Source organism: Artemia franciscana, chromosome 2, assembly GCF_032884065.1.
Source record: "Artemia franciscana chromosome 2, ASM3288406v1, whole genome shotgun sequence".
In the NCBI taxonomy this organism is placed as follows: domain Eukaryota; kingdom Metazoa; phylum Arthropoda; class Branchiopoda; order Anostraca; family Artemiidae; genus Artemia; species Artemia franciscana.
In genome coordinates this window covers 46,946,132-46,961,585 of record NC_088864.1, presented here as the reverse complement: position 1 = coordinate 46,961,585, position 15,454 = coordinate 46,946,132, and the positions used below count along the sequence as shown (strand labels likewise).

General features: G+C 34.6%; 1 protein-coding gene and 1 long non-coding RNA gene across 2 annotated transcripts in view; both read left to right on the top strand.

The window, feature by feature from the left end:
* The window catches only part of LOC136035049 (uncharacterized), a 262,359-nt gene that overhangs the window by 187,563 nt on the left and 59,342 nt on the right, over positions 1–15,454 (top strand). Inside the window, exons 26-27 of the mRNA XM_065716648.1 lie at positions 11,614–11,811; positions 14,397–14,603. Of these exons, the coding sequence (XP_065572720.1) occupies positions 11,614–11,811; positions 14,397–14,603 (405 nt within the window). The remainder of the gene's footprint in view (positions 1–11,613; positions 11,812–14,396; positions 14,604–15,454) is intronic.
* Positions 4,735–6,186, top strand: LOC136042799 (uncharacterized). Its single transcript, XR_010621438.1, has 2 exons — positions 4,735–5,317; positions 6,053–6,186. It is a non-coding gene; the product is annotated as an uncharacterized LOC136042799 (long non-coding RNA).

The window sequence follows — 15,454 nt, the reverse complement described above, 5'->3', positions numbered from 1 at the left end:
TTGTTTGGTGTAAAAAGAGAGTTTGCATATGACGTCATTATTAGTACATACGGCTTTGTATATGGACAGACAATGGGAAAGCCAAGAATGTTGTATATTCGCAATTTTTACGTAGTTTGAAACACATATATAAATCTATCTATATTCACAGGTGGGACACAGGGACACAACTACAATGGCGCGTAACTAATATGGCGCGTAACGGCTTACGCGCGCGGGGGGGCTTGGGGGGGCGCGACGTGCCCCACCAACTAGGTGTTGGGGTGGCGCAAAGCGCCACCCCAACAGCTAGTATATATATATATATATGTTTTTAACTACGTAAAGCTTGCGAATATACAGCATTCTTCGATGTCCCATTTACATAAATAGATTTTCAGGTTTACCGAATCTTGAACATGCAACATAAAATTGTCCATGGGAAAAACAATCCGTATTCAGATCTATACCTCATTATTCTAATGATCGCCCTTGAGCTTTGTTGATAGTGATTGCTAATCGAACATTCCATGTGTCCCTGTCGTCATTTATATATCCCCCTGTGCCCCCTGGCGTCCCCGTTGCTGTTGGTTCCCTGTGTCCCGGTCGTCATTTGTGTTCCGGTGTCCCGGTCTGTAATTTCTCTTTGAGTGTCCTGGTCGTCATTTATATTCCCTTTGTCCCGGTCGTCATTTGTGTCCCGGTGCTTTGTTGATGGTGATTGCTAATCGAACATTCCTTGTGTCCCGGTCGCTTTCTCTTTGAGTGTCCCGGTCGTCATTTATATCCCCAACTAGCTGTTGGGGCGGTGCTTCGCGCCACCCCTACACCTAGTTGGTGGGGCGCTTCGCGCCCCCCCCCAAGCCCGCCCGCGCGCTTAAGTCGTTACGTGCCATATTAGTTACGCGCCATTGTAGTTGTGTCCCTCTGTCCCACCTGTGAATATAGATAGATTTATATATGTGTTTCAAACTACTTAAAATTGCGAATATACAACATTCTTGGCTTTCCCATTGTCTGTGCATATACAAAGCCGTATGTACTAATAATGACGTCATATGCAAACGCTCTTTTTAAAAACAAAGAAACATGCATACACACAACTCGTTTTTATATAGATAGATAGATATATAGATACAATACAAATTAACTGCTTAAAACTTGCGAATATACAACATTCTTCGCTGTCCAATTGTCGTTGCATATAAATAGATTGTCAGGTTTACCGACCCTCGAACATGCAACGTACAATTGTCCTTGGGCAAAATAATCAGTATTAAGATCTATACCACATTTTTCTAATGATTGACCTTGAGCTTTGTTAATGGTGATTGCAAATGCTAATCGAATTGGGAATTACAATCTTTTAAATTGAAAAGACAGATCCGTTGGAATCATGGGAATGCGAGGAATAAGAACAGCTTCACCCTCAAAAGGCCGTGTCAAGATTGTGGCCTCTATTAGGTTTTCCATTGTTTTTTTTACGGCAAGTCGCGTGCCATTGCAAAGCTTTGGTGGGTTGATATTTCTTAAAAGTATTATTTTTACGCCTATTTTTAGTTGTAGCATATGTGGTGGAAACCCTGAAAGATCCACGGAATTTAAAAATTCAGATGGATAATTAACCGCCTCATTTGGTTCCAGAACTGTGTCGACTGACTTGTAAAGGACTGCCTGGTCTCGAATCTTGGTCAAAACAATATTGTTGATTTCGTGGACGTCTATATTTTTTGGTGCGAGAATCTCTCTTTCACTTAGCCATTTATTATTTTTATAATTTTTTAGAATATTTGGAAATACTTTTTCAATCAATTCATTTTTGGACGTCACTAAATTACAGAAATCAGCAGGTAGTTGTATACGTCCTGAAATTGAGTCTACTGGGAGCTTTCCGTTTCCAATTGCCAGCAATTGATCTGAAAATGTTTGACCAGAGTCATCGTTTTGCAATCAGACACGCATATTTGTAGTCAATTTTAATATTTTTACGTGTGCCCATAAATTAGAATTTTTCAGGCAAGCGTTCATTTCGTCTGCAGGAGTTGATCTAGTTATTATAGGTAATGTTTGCCTGAAATCTCCCGCAAGCAATATTAATGTGCTGCCAAAGGGTTTCGACTTTCCTCGCAAATCTTTCAAGCATTGATCCAGAGCCTCGAGCGATTTTTTGTGTGCCATTGTGCACTCATCCCAAATAATAAGTTTGCATTGCTGCAATACTTTACCCATCCCAGATGATTTGGAAATATTGCACGTGGGAGTTTCTGTAGAATGTAAATTCAGAGGCAATTTCAAAGCGGAATGAGCAGTTTATCACAAACGTTTTACCAGTACCTCCTGGCGCATCCAAAAAGAAAATTTCTCCAACGTTGTTATCGACACAATGCATTATCGTATCATAAATGTCTTTTTGTTCCGACGTTAACCTGGAAATGTTATTTTGTACATACGACAATAGATCACTCGTACTGTAGCTTTGTTCACGATCCAATTCTACACATGTCGAAACAGCAGCGATACGGTTAGGTGAAGGCATTCCCAAATCCTGAAGAGGTTTGTTTGCCATACGTACGCACAAATCTTCTATAATAACTAAAGTGTAGTTATAAATTTCTGATGTAAAATCAAAAGTCATATCTGACGTCTCTAACTGTTTTCGATGGAGTATATCTTCGGACATTTTTGACTTATATTTTTCCCATAACTCTGTAGGAGCTGATGGAGAGCAAGTTTTTAAAATGATGCCAAACAATGCACGAATTTGACTTGGGGTTGACGTTTCGCACGCGTCATTGATGCAGTTATCCCAGTGTTGGTCATTCTCCAATAAATTCAGAGCTTGGCATGCACTACGGTAAGTGTCATGTATAGTACCGTTTACAGTTCTCAAATACTCAAAGGATGTCGGACCGGGTACATTCACCAAAAGCTGGCGTAGAAAGAAGCATTCATGTTGATTGGGGTGAACGGTGTAGAGTCTTCCTATCGTGGTATCTTTGAAGATGGTAGGTTGGCCGTCGACTGACTTACCCTGTTTTCGACGTTCAAATACTTTATTTTTAGTATTCCACGTGTAATACGAAGGCACTTCAGTATACAGCAGTTTTTTTGCAAAAGAATCATTTTTGCAAAGCGAAAAGAAACCGGTTAACTTTGTATCCGGTGGATTCAGGGCTCTTTGTTGCACGTTGGTTTCCGAGAAATAAACACGTTGACCATTCTGTAAATGTACCGCTAAGTGAACAACAGCTGGACTACGTTCATGTATCGGAAATGAAAGAATTTGCCAAACAGCTTCATTACTGCTTATGTATCTTCCAGCCTGATATTGTACGATTTCGTCGATATCTTTGATTTCGGGCTGCAAGCCAAAAACTGCCATGTCACTGCCTTTGTTGACGTATTTACATATGTATTTGATTGCCTTTACGGAGTTACAGTATTCAACGTTTATGTGTGCATTAAATGTTTTTGATAATAATGGGGAATATGGAACAACCCACTGGTTATCTACTTCGATGGTTGTACCGTTACGCTTCTTTATTATTGCTGTTTTACCGCCATCTTCAGTAGATCTTCTTCTATATTGTGGGTTTTGCCAGTAATTGTGTTGGATACTAAAAGTCGAGGATATTGCTTTGTGCACCTTCCTTTGGCCATGCATGGTGCTCTGATTCCTCGCTGCTCCCTCCTCAACGCCCCGGTCTTTACGCTGAAGTTTAACACTTTCTCTCAACTCTACTTTTTAAAACAGTAAAAAGCCTTAGCGTAAAGAGCGGGGCGTTGAGGAGGGAGCAGCCCCTTTCATACATGAAGCAATTTCTGTTCGTTTTAAGTTTTAATGTCGCTCCTTACTTTCAGTTAAAAAAACTTTTTTTTTTATTTAATTTCTGAACCTTTTTGAATTAATGCATGTTTTGATTTTGGCTCTCCGAAGATGAATAATTAAAACGAAATTTGCATATTTATTTTTTGGCTAAATGGCTTTCTCATAGTTTTGATCGAATGATTTTGGGAAAAAAGGAGCGGGTGAGGAGGCCTAGTTGTCCCCCTCCCAGGTTTTTGGTTACTTAAAGAGGCAATTAAAGCTTTTAATTTTTTACAAACGTTTTTATTAGTGAAAGATATACGTAACTTACGAATTAGCTTACGTAACGAACTTTTGTATTCGCATGTTTTTATTACGTACTAGCTGTTGGGGTGGCGCTTCGCGCCACCCCAACACCTAGTTGGTGGGGGCCCCCCAAGCCCCCTCGCGCGCGTAAGTCGTTACGCGCCATTGTAGTTGTGTCCCTATGTCCCACCTGTGAATATAGATAGAGATATACATATATATATATATATATATATATATATATATATATATATATATATATATATATATATATATATATATATATATATATATATATATATATATATATATATATATATATATATATATATATATATATATATATATATATATATATATATCTATATATATAAAAATAAGTTGTCTGTGGATCTGTGGATGGATCAGGTGACGTCACCTGAAAAAACTGGATCAGGTGACAAAACTGAAAACTGAAAAAACTAAAAAAAGGCAAAAACTACAAAAAAAAACTAAAAACTAATAAAAAAAATAAAAAAGCTAAAAAACTAAAAAAACTAAAAAAAGGCAAAAACTACAAAAAAAACTAATAAAAAAGCTAAAAAACTAAAAAAACTAAAATAAGGCAAAAACTACAAAAATAACTAAAAACTAATAAAAAAATAAAAAAGCTAAAAAACTAAAAAAACTAAAAAAACTAAAAAAAGGTAAAAAACTAAAAAAACTAAAAACTAAAAAAAACTAAAAAAAAGGAAAAAACTGAAAAATAAGCTAAAATAAAGGTAAAAACCAATAAAAAACTAAAAAAAAAACTGAAAAAACTAAAAAAAGGCAAAAACTACAAAAAAAAAACTAAAAACTAATAAAAAAAGTAAAAAAGCTAAAAAACTAAAAAAACTAAAAAAACTAAAAAAAGGTAAAAAACTAAAAAAAAATAAAAAATAAAAAAAACTAAAAAAAGGAAAAAACTGAAAAATAAGCAAAAATAAAGGTAAAAACCAATAAAAAACTAAAAAGAAAAAAAGAAAAAACTAAAAGAAATTTTCATCTAAAAAACTAAAAAAAACTAAAAAAGGTAAAAACTAAAAGAACTAAAAAAGAAAAAAATAAATGACGACACTCAAAGAGAAAGCGACCAGGACAAAAGGATTGTTCGATTAGCAATCAACAAAGCACCGGGACACAGGGAGTATAAATGACGACCAGGACATAAGTAAAAAAAAAACTAACAAAACTAAAAAGAAGGTAAAAACTACAAAAAAAACTAAAAAGAAAAAAACTAAAAAAAGGCAAAAACTACAAAAAAAACTAAAAACTAATAAAAAAGCTAAAAAACTAAAAAAACTAAAAAAAGGCAAAAACTACAAAAAAAACTAAAAACTAATAAAAAAAATAAAAAAGCTAAAAAACTAAAAAAACTAAAAAAACTAAAAAAAGGTAAAAAGCTAAAAAAAAATAAAAACTAAAAAAAACTAAAAAAAAAGGAAAAAACTGAAAAATAAGCTAAAATAAAGGTAAAAACCAATAAAAAACTAAAAAAAAAACTGAAAAAACTAAAAAAAGGCAAAAACTACAAAAAAAACTAAAAACTAATAAAAAAAGTAAAAAAGCTAAAAAACTAAAAAAACTATAAAAACTAAAAAAAGGTAAAAAACTAAAAAAAATAAAAAATAAAAAAAAACTAAAAAAAAGGAAAAAACTGAAAAATAAGCTAAAATAAAGGTAAAAACCAATAAAAAACTAAAAAGAAAAAAAAGGAAAAAACTAAAAAAAATTTTCATCTAAAAAACTAAAAAAAAACTAAAAAAGGTAAAAACTAAAAGAACTAAAAAAGAAAAAAATAAATGACGACACTCAAAGAGAAAGCGACCAGGACAAAAGGAATGTTCGATTAGCAATCAACAAAGCACCGGGACACAGGGAGTATAAATGACGACCAGGACATAAGTAAAAAAAAAAACTAACAAAACTAAAAAGAAGGTAAAAACTACAAAAAAAAAAGAAAAAAAAACTAAAAACTAATAAAAAAACTAAAAAATCTAAAAATCTAAATAAACTAAAAAAGAAAAAAAAAGGAAAAAAATAAAGGAGAAAAACAAAACTAAAAAACGAATGTATATACAGACCGGGACACCGGGATACAAATGACGACCGGGACACAGGGAATATAAATGACGACCGGGACACAGGGACACAACTACAACGGGGACACCGGGGGAAACAGGGGGATGTAAATGACGACCGGGACACCGGGACAGGGAATGGTCGATTAGCAATCACCATCAACAAAGCTCAAGGGCAATCATTAGAATCATGAGGTATAGATCTGAATACAGATTGTTTTCCCATGGACCATTATATGTTGCATGTTCAAGAGTCGGTAAACCTGACAATCTATTTATATGCAAAGACAATGGGACAGCAAAGAATGTTGTATATTCGCAAGTTTTACGTAGTTAAAACCATATATATATATATATATATATATATATTATATATATATATATATATATATATATATATATATATATATATATATATATTATATATATATATATATATATATATATATATATATATATATATATATATATATATATATATATATATATTATATATATATATATATATATATATATATATATATATATATATATATATATATATCTATATATATATATATATATATATATCTATATATATATATATATATATATATATATATATCTATATATATATATATATATATATATATATATATATATATATATATATATATATTTATCTATATTCACAGGTGGGACATAGGGACACAACTACAATGGCGCGTAACTATTATGGCGCGTAACGACTTACGCGCGCGGGGGGGCTTGGGGGTGGCGCGAAGCGCCACCCCAACAGCTAGTATGTATATATATATATATATATATATATATATATATATATATATAAATAAGTTGTCTGTCTGTCTGTCTGTGGATCAGGTGACGTCATGTTTCTGTGTCGGCTGACGTCATGTTTTCAACTGACGAAATTACAGACCGGAACATCGGGACACAAATGACGACCGGGACACCGGCACATAGGGAATATAAATGACGACACTCAAAGAGAAAGCGACCGGGACAAAAGGAATGTTAGATTAGCAATCACCATCAACAAAACACCGGGACACAAATGACGACCGGGACACAGGGAGTATAAATGACGACCAGGACATAAGTAAAATAAACTAAAAAAAACTAAAAAAAACGTAAAAACTACAAAAAAACTAAAAAGAAAAAAAAACTAAAAACTAATAAAAAAACTAAAAAAGCTACTAAAAAACTAAAAAAAAAATAAAAAAGAAAAAAAATAAAAAAGGAAAAAAATGAAAAATAAAGGAGAAAAACAAAACTAAAAAAACGAATGTATATACAGACCGGAACACCGGGATACAAATGACGACCGAGAAACAGGGAATATAAATGACGACCGGGACAGAGGGACACAACTACAACGGGGACGCCGGGGGGCACAGGAGGATATAAATGACGACCGGGACACCAGGACACAAGGAATATAAATGACGCCCGGGACACTCAAAGAGAAATCACAGACTGGGACACTGAGACACAAATGACGACCGGGACACAGGGAATATAAATTACGACCGGGACACAGGGACACAACTACAAAGGGGACGCCGGGGGCAAAGGGGATATATAAATGACGACAGCGACACAGGGAATGGTCGATTAGCAATCACCATCAACAAAGCTCAAGGGCAATCATTAGAATCATGAGGTATAGATCTGAATACGGAAACCTAACAATCTATTTATATGCACAGACAATGGGACAGCAAAGAATGTTGTATATTCGCAAGTTTTACGTAGTTAAAACACACACACACATATATATATATATATATATATATATATATATATATAATATATATATATATATATATATATATATATATATATATATATATATATATATATATATATATATATATGTATATATATATAAATATATATGTACATATATATATATCTATCTATATTCACAGGTGGGACATAGGGACACAACTACAATGGCGCGTAACTAATATGGCGCGTAACGACTTACGCGTGCGGGGGGGCTTGGGGGGGCGCGAAGTGCCCCCACCAACTAGGTGTTGGGGTGGCGCGAAGCGCCACCCCAACAGCTAGTATATATATATATATATATATATATATATATATATATATATATATATATATATATATATATATATATATATATATATATATATATATATATATATATATATATGTTTTTAACTACGTAAAACTTGCGAATATACAACATTCTTTGCTGTCCCATTGTCTGTGCATATAAATAGATTGTCAGGTTTACCGACTCTTGAACATGCAACATATAATGGTCCATGGGAAAACAATCCGTATTCAGATCTATACCTCATGATTCTAATGATTGCCCTAGAGCTTTGTTGATGGTGATTGCTAATCGACTATTCCCTGTGTCGCCGTCGTCATTTATATATCCCCCTGTGCCCCCCGGCGCCCCGTTGTAGTTGTGCCCCCGTCGTCATTTATATTCCCTGTGTCCCGGTCGTCATTTGTATCCCGGTGTCCCGGTCTGTATATACATTCGTTTTTGAAATGGTATATGATGAAATAAATTTTTGTATTTTTCCGCTTTTTTTCTTTTTAGTTTTTTTTTATTTTTTTTTTTTTTTAGTTTTGTTTTTCTCCTTTATTTTTCATTTTTTTTCCTTTTTTTCTTTTTTAGTTTTTTTAGTTTTTTAGCTTTTTTAGTTTTTTATTAGTGTTTAGTTTGTTTTTCTTTTTAGTTTTTTTTTGTAGTTTTTACCTTTTTTTTAGTTTTTTTTAGTATTTGTTTTACTTATGTCCTGGTCGTCATTTATACTCCCTGTGTCCCGGTCGTCATTTGTGTCCCGGTGTCACCCCAACACCTAGTTGGTGGGGCGCTTCGCGCCCCCCAAGCCCCCCCGCGCGCGTAAGTCGTTACGCGCCATATTAGTTACGCGCCATTGTAGTTGTGTCCCTGTGTCCCACCTGTGAATAGAGATAGATATAAATATATGTTTTTATTTACGTAAAACATGCGAATATACAACATTCTTCGCTGTCCCATTGTCTGTGCTTATAAATAGATTGTCAGGTTTATTGACTCTTGAACATGCAACATATAATTGTCCATGGGAAAAACAATCCGTATTCAGATCTATACCTCATTATTCTAATGATGTGTCCCTGTGTCCCGGTCGTCATTTATATTCCCTGTGTCCCGGTCGTCATTTGTGTCCCGGTGTCCCAGTTTGTAATTTCTCTTTGAGTGTCCCGGTCGTCATTTATATTCCCTGTGTCCCGGTGTCCCGGTCGTCATTTTTGTCCCGGTGTCCCGGTCTGTAATTTATATTCGAACAATCCTTGTGTCCCGGTCGTCATTTATATATCCCGCCTGTGCCCCCGGCGTCCCCGTTGTAGTTGTGTCCCTGTGTCCCAGTCATCATTTATATTCCCTGTGTCCCGGTCGTGATTTGTGTCCGGGTGTCCCAGTCTGTAATTTCTCTTTGAGGTTCCCGGTCGTCACTTATATTCCCTCTGTCTCGGTCGTCATTTGTGTTCCGGTCTGTAATTTCTTTTTGAGTGTTTTTTCTTTTTAGTTTTTTTTTAGTTTTTTACCTTTTTTCTTTTTTCAGTTTTCTTTTTCTTCTTTATTTTTCAGCGTCACTATGAAGTACATATCGACGAACCTTTGTTTTTTTAACTTAAATCTGGTAGGCATTGATGACCTTATCCAAGTCAAAATCCCAAACCCAATCATCATCGCTATCATTTTCAGTTTTGATATGTTTTGACTCTCGCTGTCCAGGTGGATTTTCATCTAACTGCGCGGTTTTGCGTTCTTTAGCCGCCAGCCTATTTTCTTGCTGTTCTTGTGATTCCCCGGCACGCTTTCTTTTCTTACTTTCTCTATCAGCTGCAAGCCTGTTTTCTTGCTGTTCTTGTGATTCCTCGGAACGCTTTCTTTTCTTACTTTCTCTATCAGCAGCAAGTTTTTTGGCATAAACTCTTTGAGCAGCTTCCTCGGCTGTTGCCATTGTAGGTTCTTCAGTCATTTTACAATTAAACTTTTTTCCGTGAACAAATTTCTTAAATACCGTTAATGACGTCACCGCCATAGCAAAAATGACGACAACTAACTTCCTGACTTCAGCAAGCCTGATTTCTTGCTGTTCTTGTAATTCCTCGGCACGCCTTCTTTTTTCACTTTCTCTTTTAGCAGCAAGTCTGCTTCTGCCTTGCTCTGGTAGTTCCTCGGCACGCTTTCTGTTCTTTCTTTCTCTATCAGCCTCAAGCCTGTTTCCTTGCTGTTCTTTTGATTCCTCGGCACGCTTTCTGTTCTTTCTTTCTCTATCAGCCTCAAGCCTGTTTTCTTGCTGTTCTTTTGATTCCTCGGCACGCTTTCTGTTCTTTCTTTCTCTATCAGCCTCAAGCCTGTTTCCTTGCTGTTCTTTTGATTCCTCGGCACGCTTTCTTTTCTGACTTTCTCTATCAGCAGCAAGTTTTTTGGCATAGACTCTTTGAGCATCTTCATCGCCTTTTGCCATTGTAAGTTCATCAGTCATTTTAAACTTAAACATTAATAGATTTCTACGTGAACATATGTCTTAAATATCTTGAATGACGTCACCGTCGTAGCAAAAATGACGACAACTAACTTCATGACGTCAGTCGACACAGAAACATGACGTCACCTGACAGACAGACAGACACACAGACAGACAACTTATTTTTATATATATAGATGTGCCGGTGTCCCGGTCGTCATTTGTGTCCCGATGTCCCGGTCTGTAATTTCGTCAGTCGAAAACATGACGTCAGTCGACACACAAACATGACGTCACTCGACAGACACACACACACAGACAACTTATTTTTATATATATAGATATGAGGGGGTTTACCCTCTCAGCAGTACCTCGCTCTGAATGACCCCTGAATCACAAAGGCTGTAGAATAAATAGTTGAAACTACTAAAAATACTTTAGCATAAAGAGCGAGGTATTAAGAGGAGGTGAACCCCTCATAAGCGTAATAATTTCTGTTCGTTTTAAGTTTTAATGCTGCTTCTTACTTTCAGAGAAAAAGCTTTTTCATATTTATTTTTTCATTGTTTTTTTTAAATAATACTAGAGAATCTTGCGCTCCCTTCATGGAAATTTTCTTCTCCCATGACAAATAATCCAATTTTAAAAAAGTACACTGGGAATACTACCCGGAGATTTTCAACTATGTTAGAATACCAGCTTCAGAAAATTAACCAAGTCACGTCTGAATATTTAAAAAGTACGTCTATGTAATCAAAAATCAGCATATAACTTTAATTTATGACAAAACAAATTGTTATCAAAATTCGTTTTTTTAGAGTTTTGGTTACTAGAGTCACTCCTTATTCACAGTTCGTAAGCACAGACCGTTTGAAACTATTGGTAATAGCTAACTTTAATGACTAGTCTCTTTTAGGGATACACACCCCTTCATTTAGCCTGTCGAGGAGGACATTCAGCCATTGCAGGTTTGCTGTTAGCTCGCTCCACGTCTTTACTCACAATTCAAGACAAAGAAGGAAGAACTCCTCTCCATGCAGCTGCTGCTTTTGGTCATACTTTGTTGACAGAACTACTTCTCGGACAGGGAGCAGACATTAATGTCGGTGACAAGGTATTATTTATTATTTTTTATTTACTAGAAGTACGATTTAAAAGGAATTAATGCAACATACATCTGTGCATAGACTGCAGTATTTTCAAATCTATATATATATATATATATATATATGGTATACGATTATGTATTGGGCCACAGCACGCTACGCGGACGGCTTGCAAATATTGATTCTCATTGTCACAAGTCTTCTTACTGCAGCCTCATCTTGATGTCATGGCCTCACCTTAGGTTTGATACAACCACCCTGCGAAAATACAAATTCTTCTTTGAAGTTGTGACCTATTTAGATTGATTGCGGTCAGAAATGTCAATATACTAATTTTAAGAAAAAACAACTATGTAGCAGATTTCAAAATGATGACTGGGTGCTTAGGAGCTGAAAATTATGAAATTAGTTTTTTTCTTTTTTAATGTGTTGATTTTCATAAATTTTTATTTTTCAATAAATATCTAATTATGTAACGTATCTATTTATTTTTAACTAGCATAGACCTAATAAATTTACATCTATTTTAATTCGTCTAAAGAAAGTATTTACTTTACTTCCCTTCCCCCTCAAGAAAGAAGGAGTTTTAGCAGTTCCCTATTACGATTTTTTTTTTGCATAAAGGAGAAAGAAGTTCTCCATTACGAATTTTCATTATTTTTCTTCATTTAAGTTTAATTGTAAGTCTGCTAATTGACTAATTGATTTGTGCGTAGAAAACATAAAAAACACGTCTCTTATACTCAAATCGCAATGTGCTTAAAGATTTGTCATGATGAAGAAATGTGTGGGACTGAACTATCCCAAAAAACTTTAATGGAGAAGATAGGAATTTTCTATGCTGCATATTATTTATGTCGTGAGTTCGGGGAACTGGAGGGAGAGAGAAATGAAGCGCTTTAACAAGGGTTCACAAAGAACTTGAATCGCTTGCGCCACAGACAGCGCAGCCTTACCCTGCATATCTACAAGATTCAAAACAATTTTAAGGCCATCGAATACTTTTAAAAAATCATTTTGCGATCATCGGATGACCGTCTCAAAGACAAAGGGCACATTAGTAAATTTTAAGTACATTTTTATATAATGCCTTTTAATGTTTAATATGATGTAAAAAAAAAATATCTTTTTTAATGTTGAGCAAAGAAACATGGAGAAAAGGAAGTTGAGGGGACTCCCATCACTTGATTTTAAATATCTTCCTACGGAACTTAAACGTTTAGATTTAACGCACCCTTTTCGGTAGTCTTAGTAGAATATTTTGTTACACCGCTTTTGATAAACTCGCTTTTGATAAACCCCCAGAAGAAACCTGTTAATGATAATCCCCCAAAATCAGACATGTACTTACATATGTCAACATTCAAGAGCATGTTAGTTCTTATATTAGTATTTGTTATTGAGACATTATATGATTATATATTTAGCTTTCTCTATCTTGACATTTATCCCTGACGATATCTTTTTGCAAAATTTTCTATACAATCTTGGTGATTTCAAGTAGTGAGAAGACAAGAGGCTTAATCAACATGCACAATTTAAATTCTATTTTTAAGATCACAGGCGAATGTTAAAAACTTAAAAAACCTAAGGGTCACTTATACGCATTTTGTGAATTTTGAGCCTACGGTAATGCCCATAACCGTATGATCCTTCTCCAAGTAGTCGTTGTTCCGCTGAGATATAAAAATTATGGGACGAAGAGAAGGCTAGATATGAAAGAGAATGAACGACAGAATAGTTCTAAAGCCCCAATTACAAAGGTTTTAAGCATTTGCATCAATGACAATCACACAAGCTTAGCTCTTTCAATCGACTGATGACCTTTAAGGTATCATTGATGCAAGAAAAATCCTCCAGTAAATATTTTCAGACCTACCTTGTGCACAAAAAGTGTTAAATATAAATCAGGAAATGAAACTTGTTCTCTCTATCGTTGTCTTTTAGTGATGATTACATGAAATAAAGATCAATTTTTGAAGACACACAGAAGGAAAACCCTCGATAGATGAATGTTACTCGCTTTGATGTTTGATATTCAGCGTAAGGATGAAGACGATTCCAATTTTTTTTTGCCCCTTTTTGGCCTTCTTCTTTCTATATTTCGTAATCTGTTATAATCTACTGTATTGGTATAATCTGTAATAATTTGTCATACCGTCTATTTGTCATTTATGTTTCTCTTTTTGGCATTCTTCTTTTTCTTTTTTATATTTGTACATCCTGGGAACTTGAAGACAGCTTAAGAGGTTCTGCAGCTTAAGAAGCTTAGGTATCTTTGAAGACCACACTGTTCTTTCATGACGTACAAATAACAGTTCAATGGGGACAAATCCTTTTATTTGACAGTGAAACGAGAAATAACTTCCGTATCTGATAATGTCAGATTTTCAATCGCGTGTGCAAGCAAGAGAAGAAGTTATAATATTTCCTATAAAAGCAAGAAATTTCTAGGCGTCTTAGAATGAAATAAGATACAGGTAAAGGAATTTGTCAATGGGCGAAAAGTGCTGCGTTAAAGTTGCTCGACTTTAAATCGTATTTCAACAAGATATTCTTCAACATCACTTAAATTACCGTTATTTTTTTAAAGGAAGGATGGACCCCTCTGCATCTTGCTGCCAATGCCGGTCACGAGCAAACAGTTCGCTTATTACTTGATAGTGGTGCGTCTGCAAGAGCAAGAACGTTTCGAGGACGAATACCTCTCTGGTATGCCGTAAGTGAAGCACATGCCACCGTTGTTAGTATACTGTTAAAAAAAGAACATGATCCCTACTTATTAATCGACGATAAAAAGGTATTTCCATGTGATTTTTTTATTAGGAATATTTGAATAGATTCTTGAGCAACAGATTTCGTCAGACAAGTGTGATACTTTATTTTTGTCGTAGTAACAATCGCATGCACAATCTTTTATATTTTTATGTAATTACATCACTAAGGGTCCATGTGGCATTGACATTAATAGTATTTAAATATCTTGATTTGAAAGATTTTGGCGATGGGTTGACACTTGCGTTTAAAACTGCACAATGAACTCTTTATGGAAGCTTACAGGATTTTTCATAGGCGAGGGGGAATTTATAATTTTTATGGAAGGTTCTTTGTGTCGCTATTAACGGAGATTTATTCCGAATTTACTTTAGTTTTGGCAAACATTTTCAATTTGATAGGCAATAATTACCACTCGCTATCTCACTCTCACGTCTATCTCTATCTCACTGTCTCTGTATCTCGTGGGTGTCCGTATGTCCCTAGGAATAAAATTTGGAATGTAGCAAGCATATATTCACATTTTGGGGCATAATTTTTTGTTTAAGGTGGGGAGTTGAGTGTATAAACAACCTTTTTTGATCAAGGGGAGCTAATTTGAAGCTGATAGTAATTGATTCAGCAAAAGTAAGTTTTTTTCACATATAAGTCTAAAGTAACATTAAAGCCTAAACTGATCCAAAAGCACCCCATATTTGTGAATTGTCAGCCCCTGCTTTTCATACTAAAGTTAACTTTGCCAATAAAACAGCTATTAGAATTTTTTAGATTATCAGATTACTGTAATTATTATTTTAGCTTATTAGAACACAACAAATATTTATTTGAGTTTTGAGTTTTAAAAACATTAAAAAAAAAATTTTAATTTCAAAATCA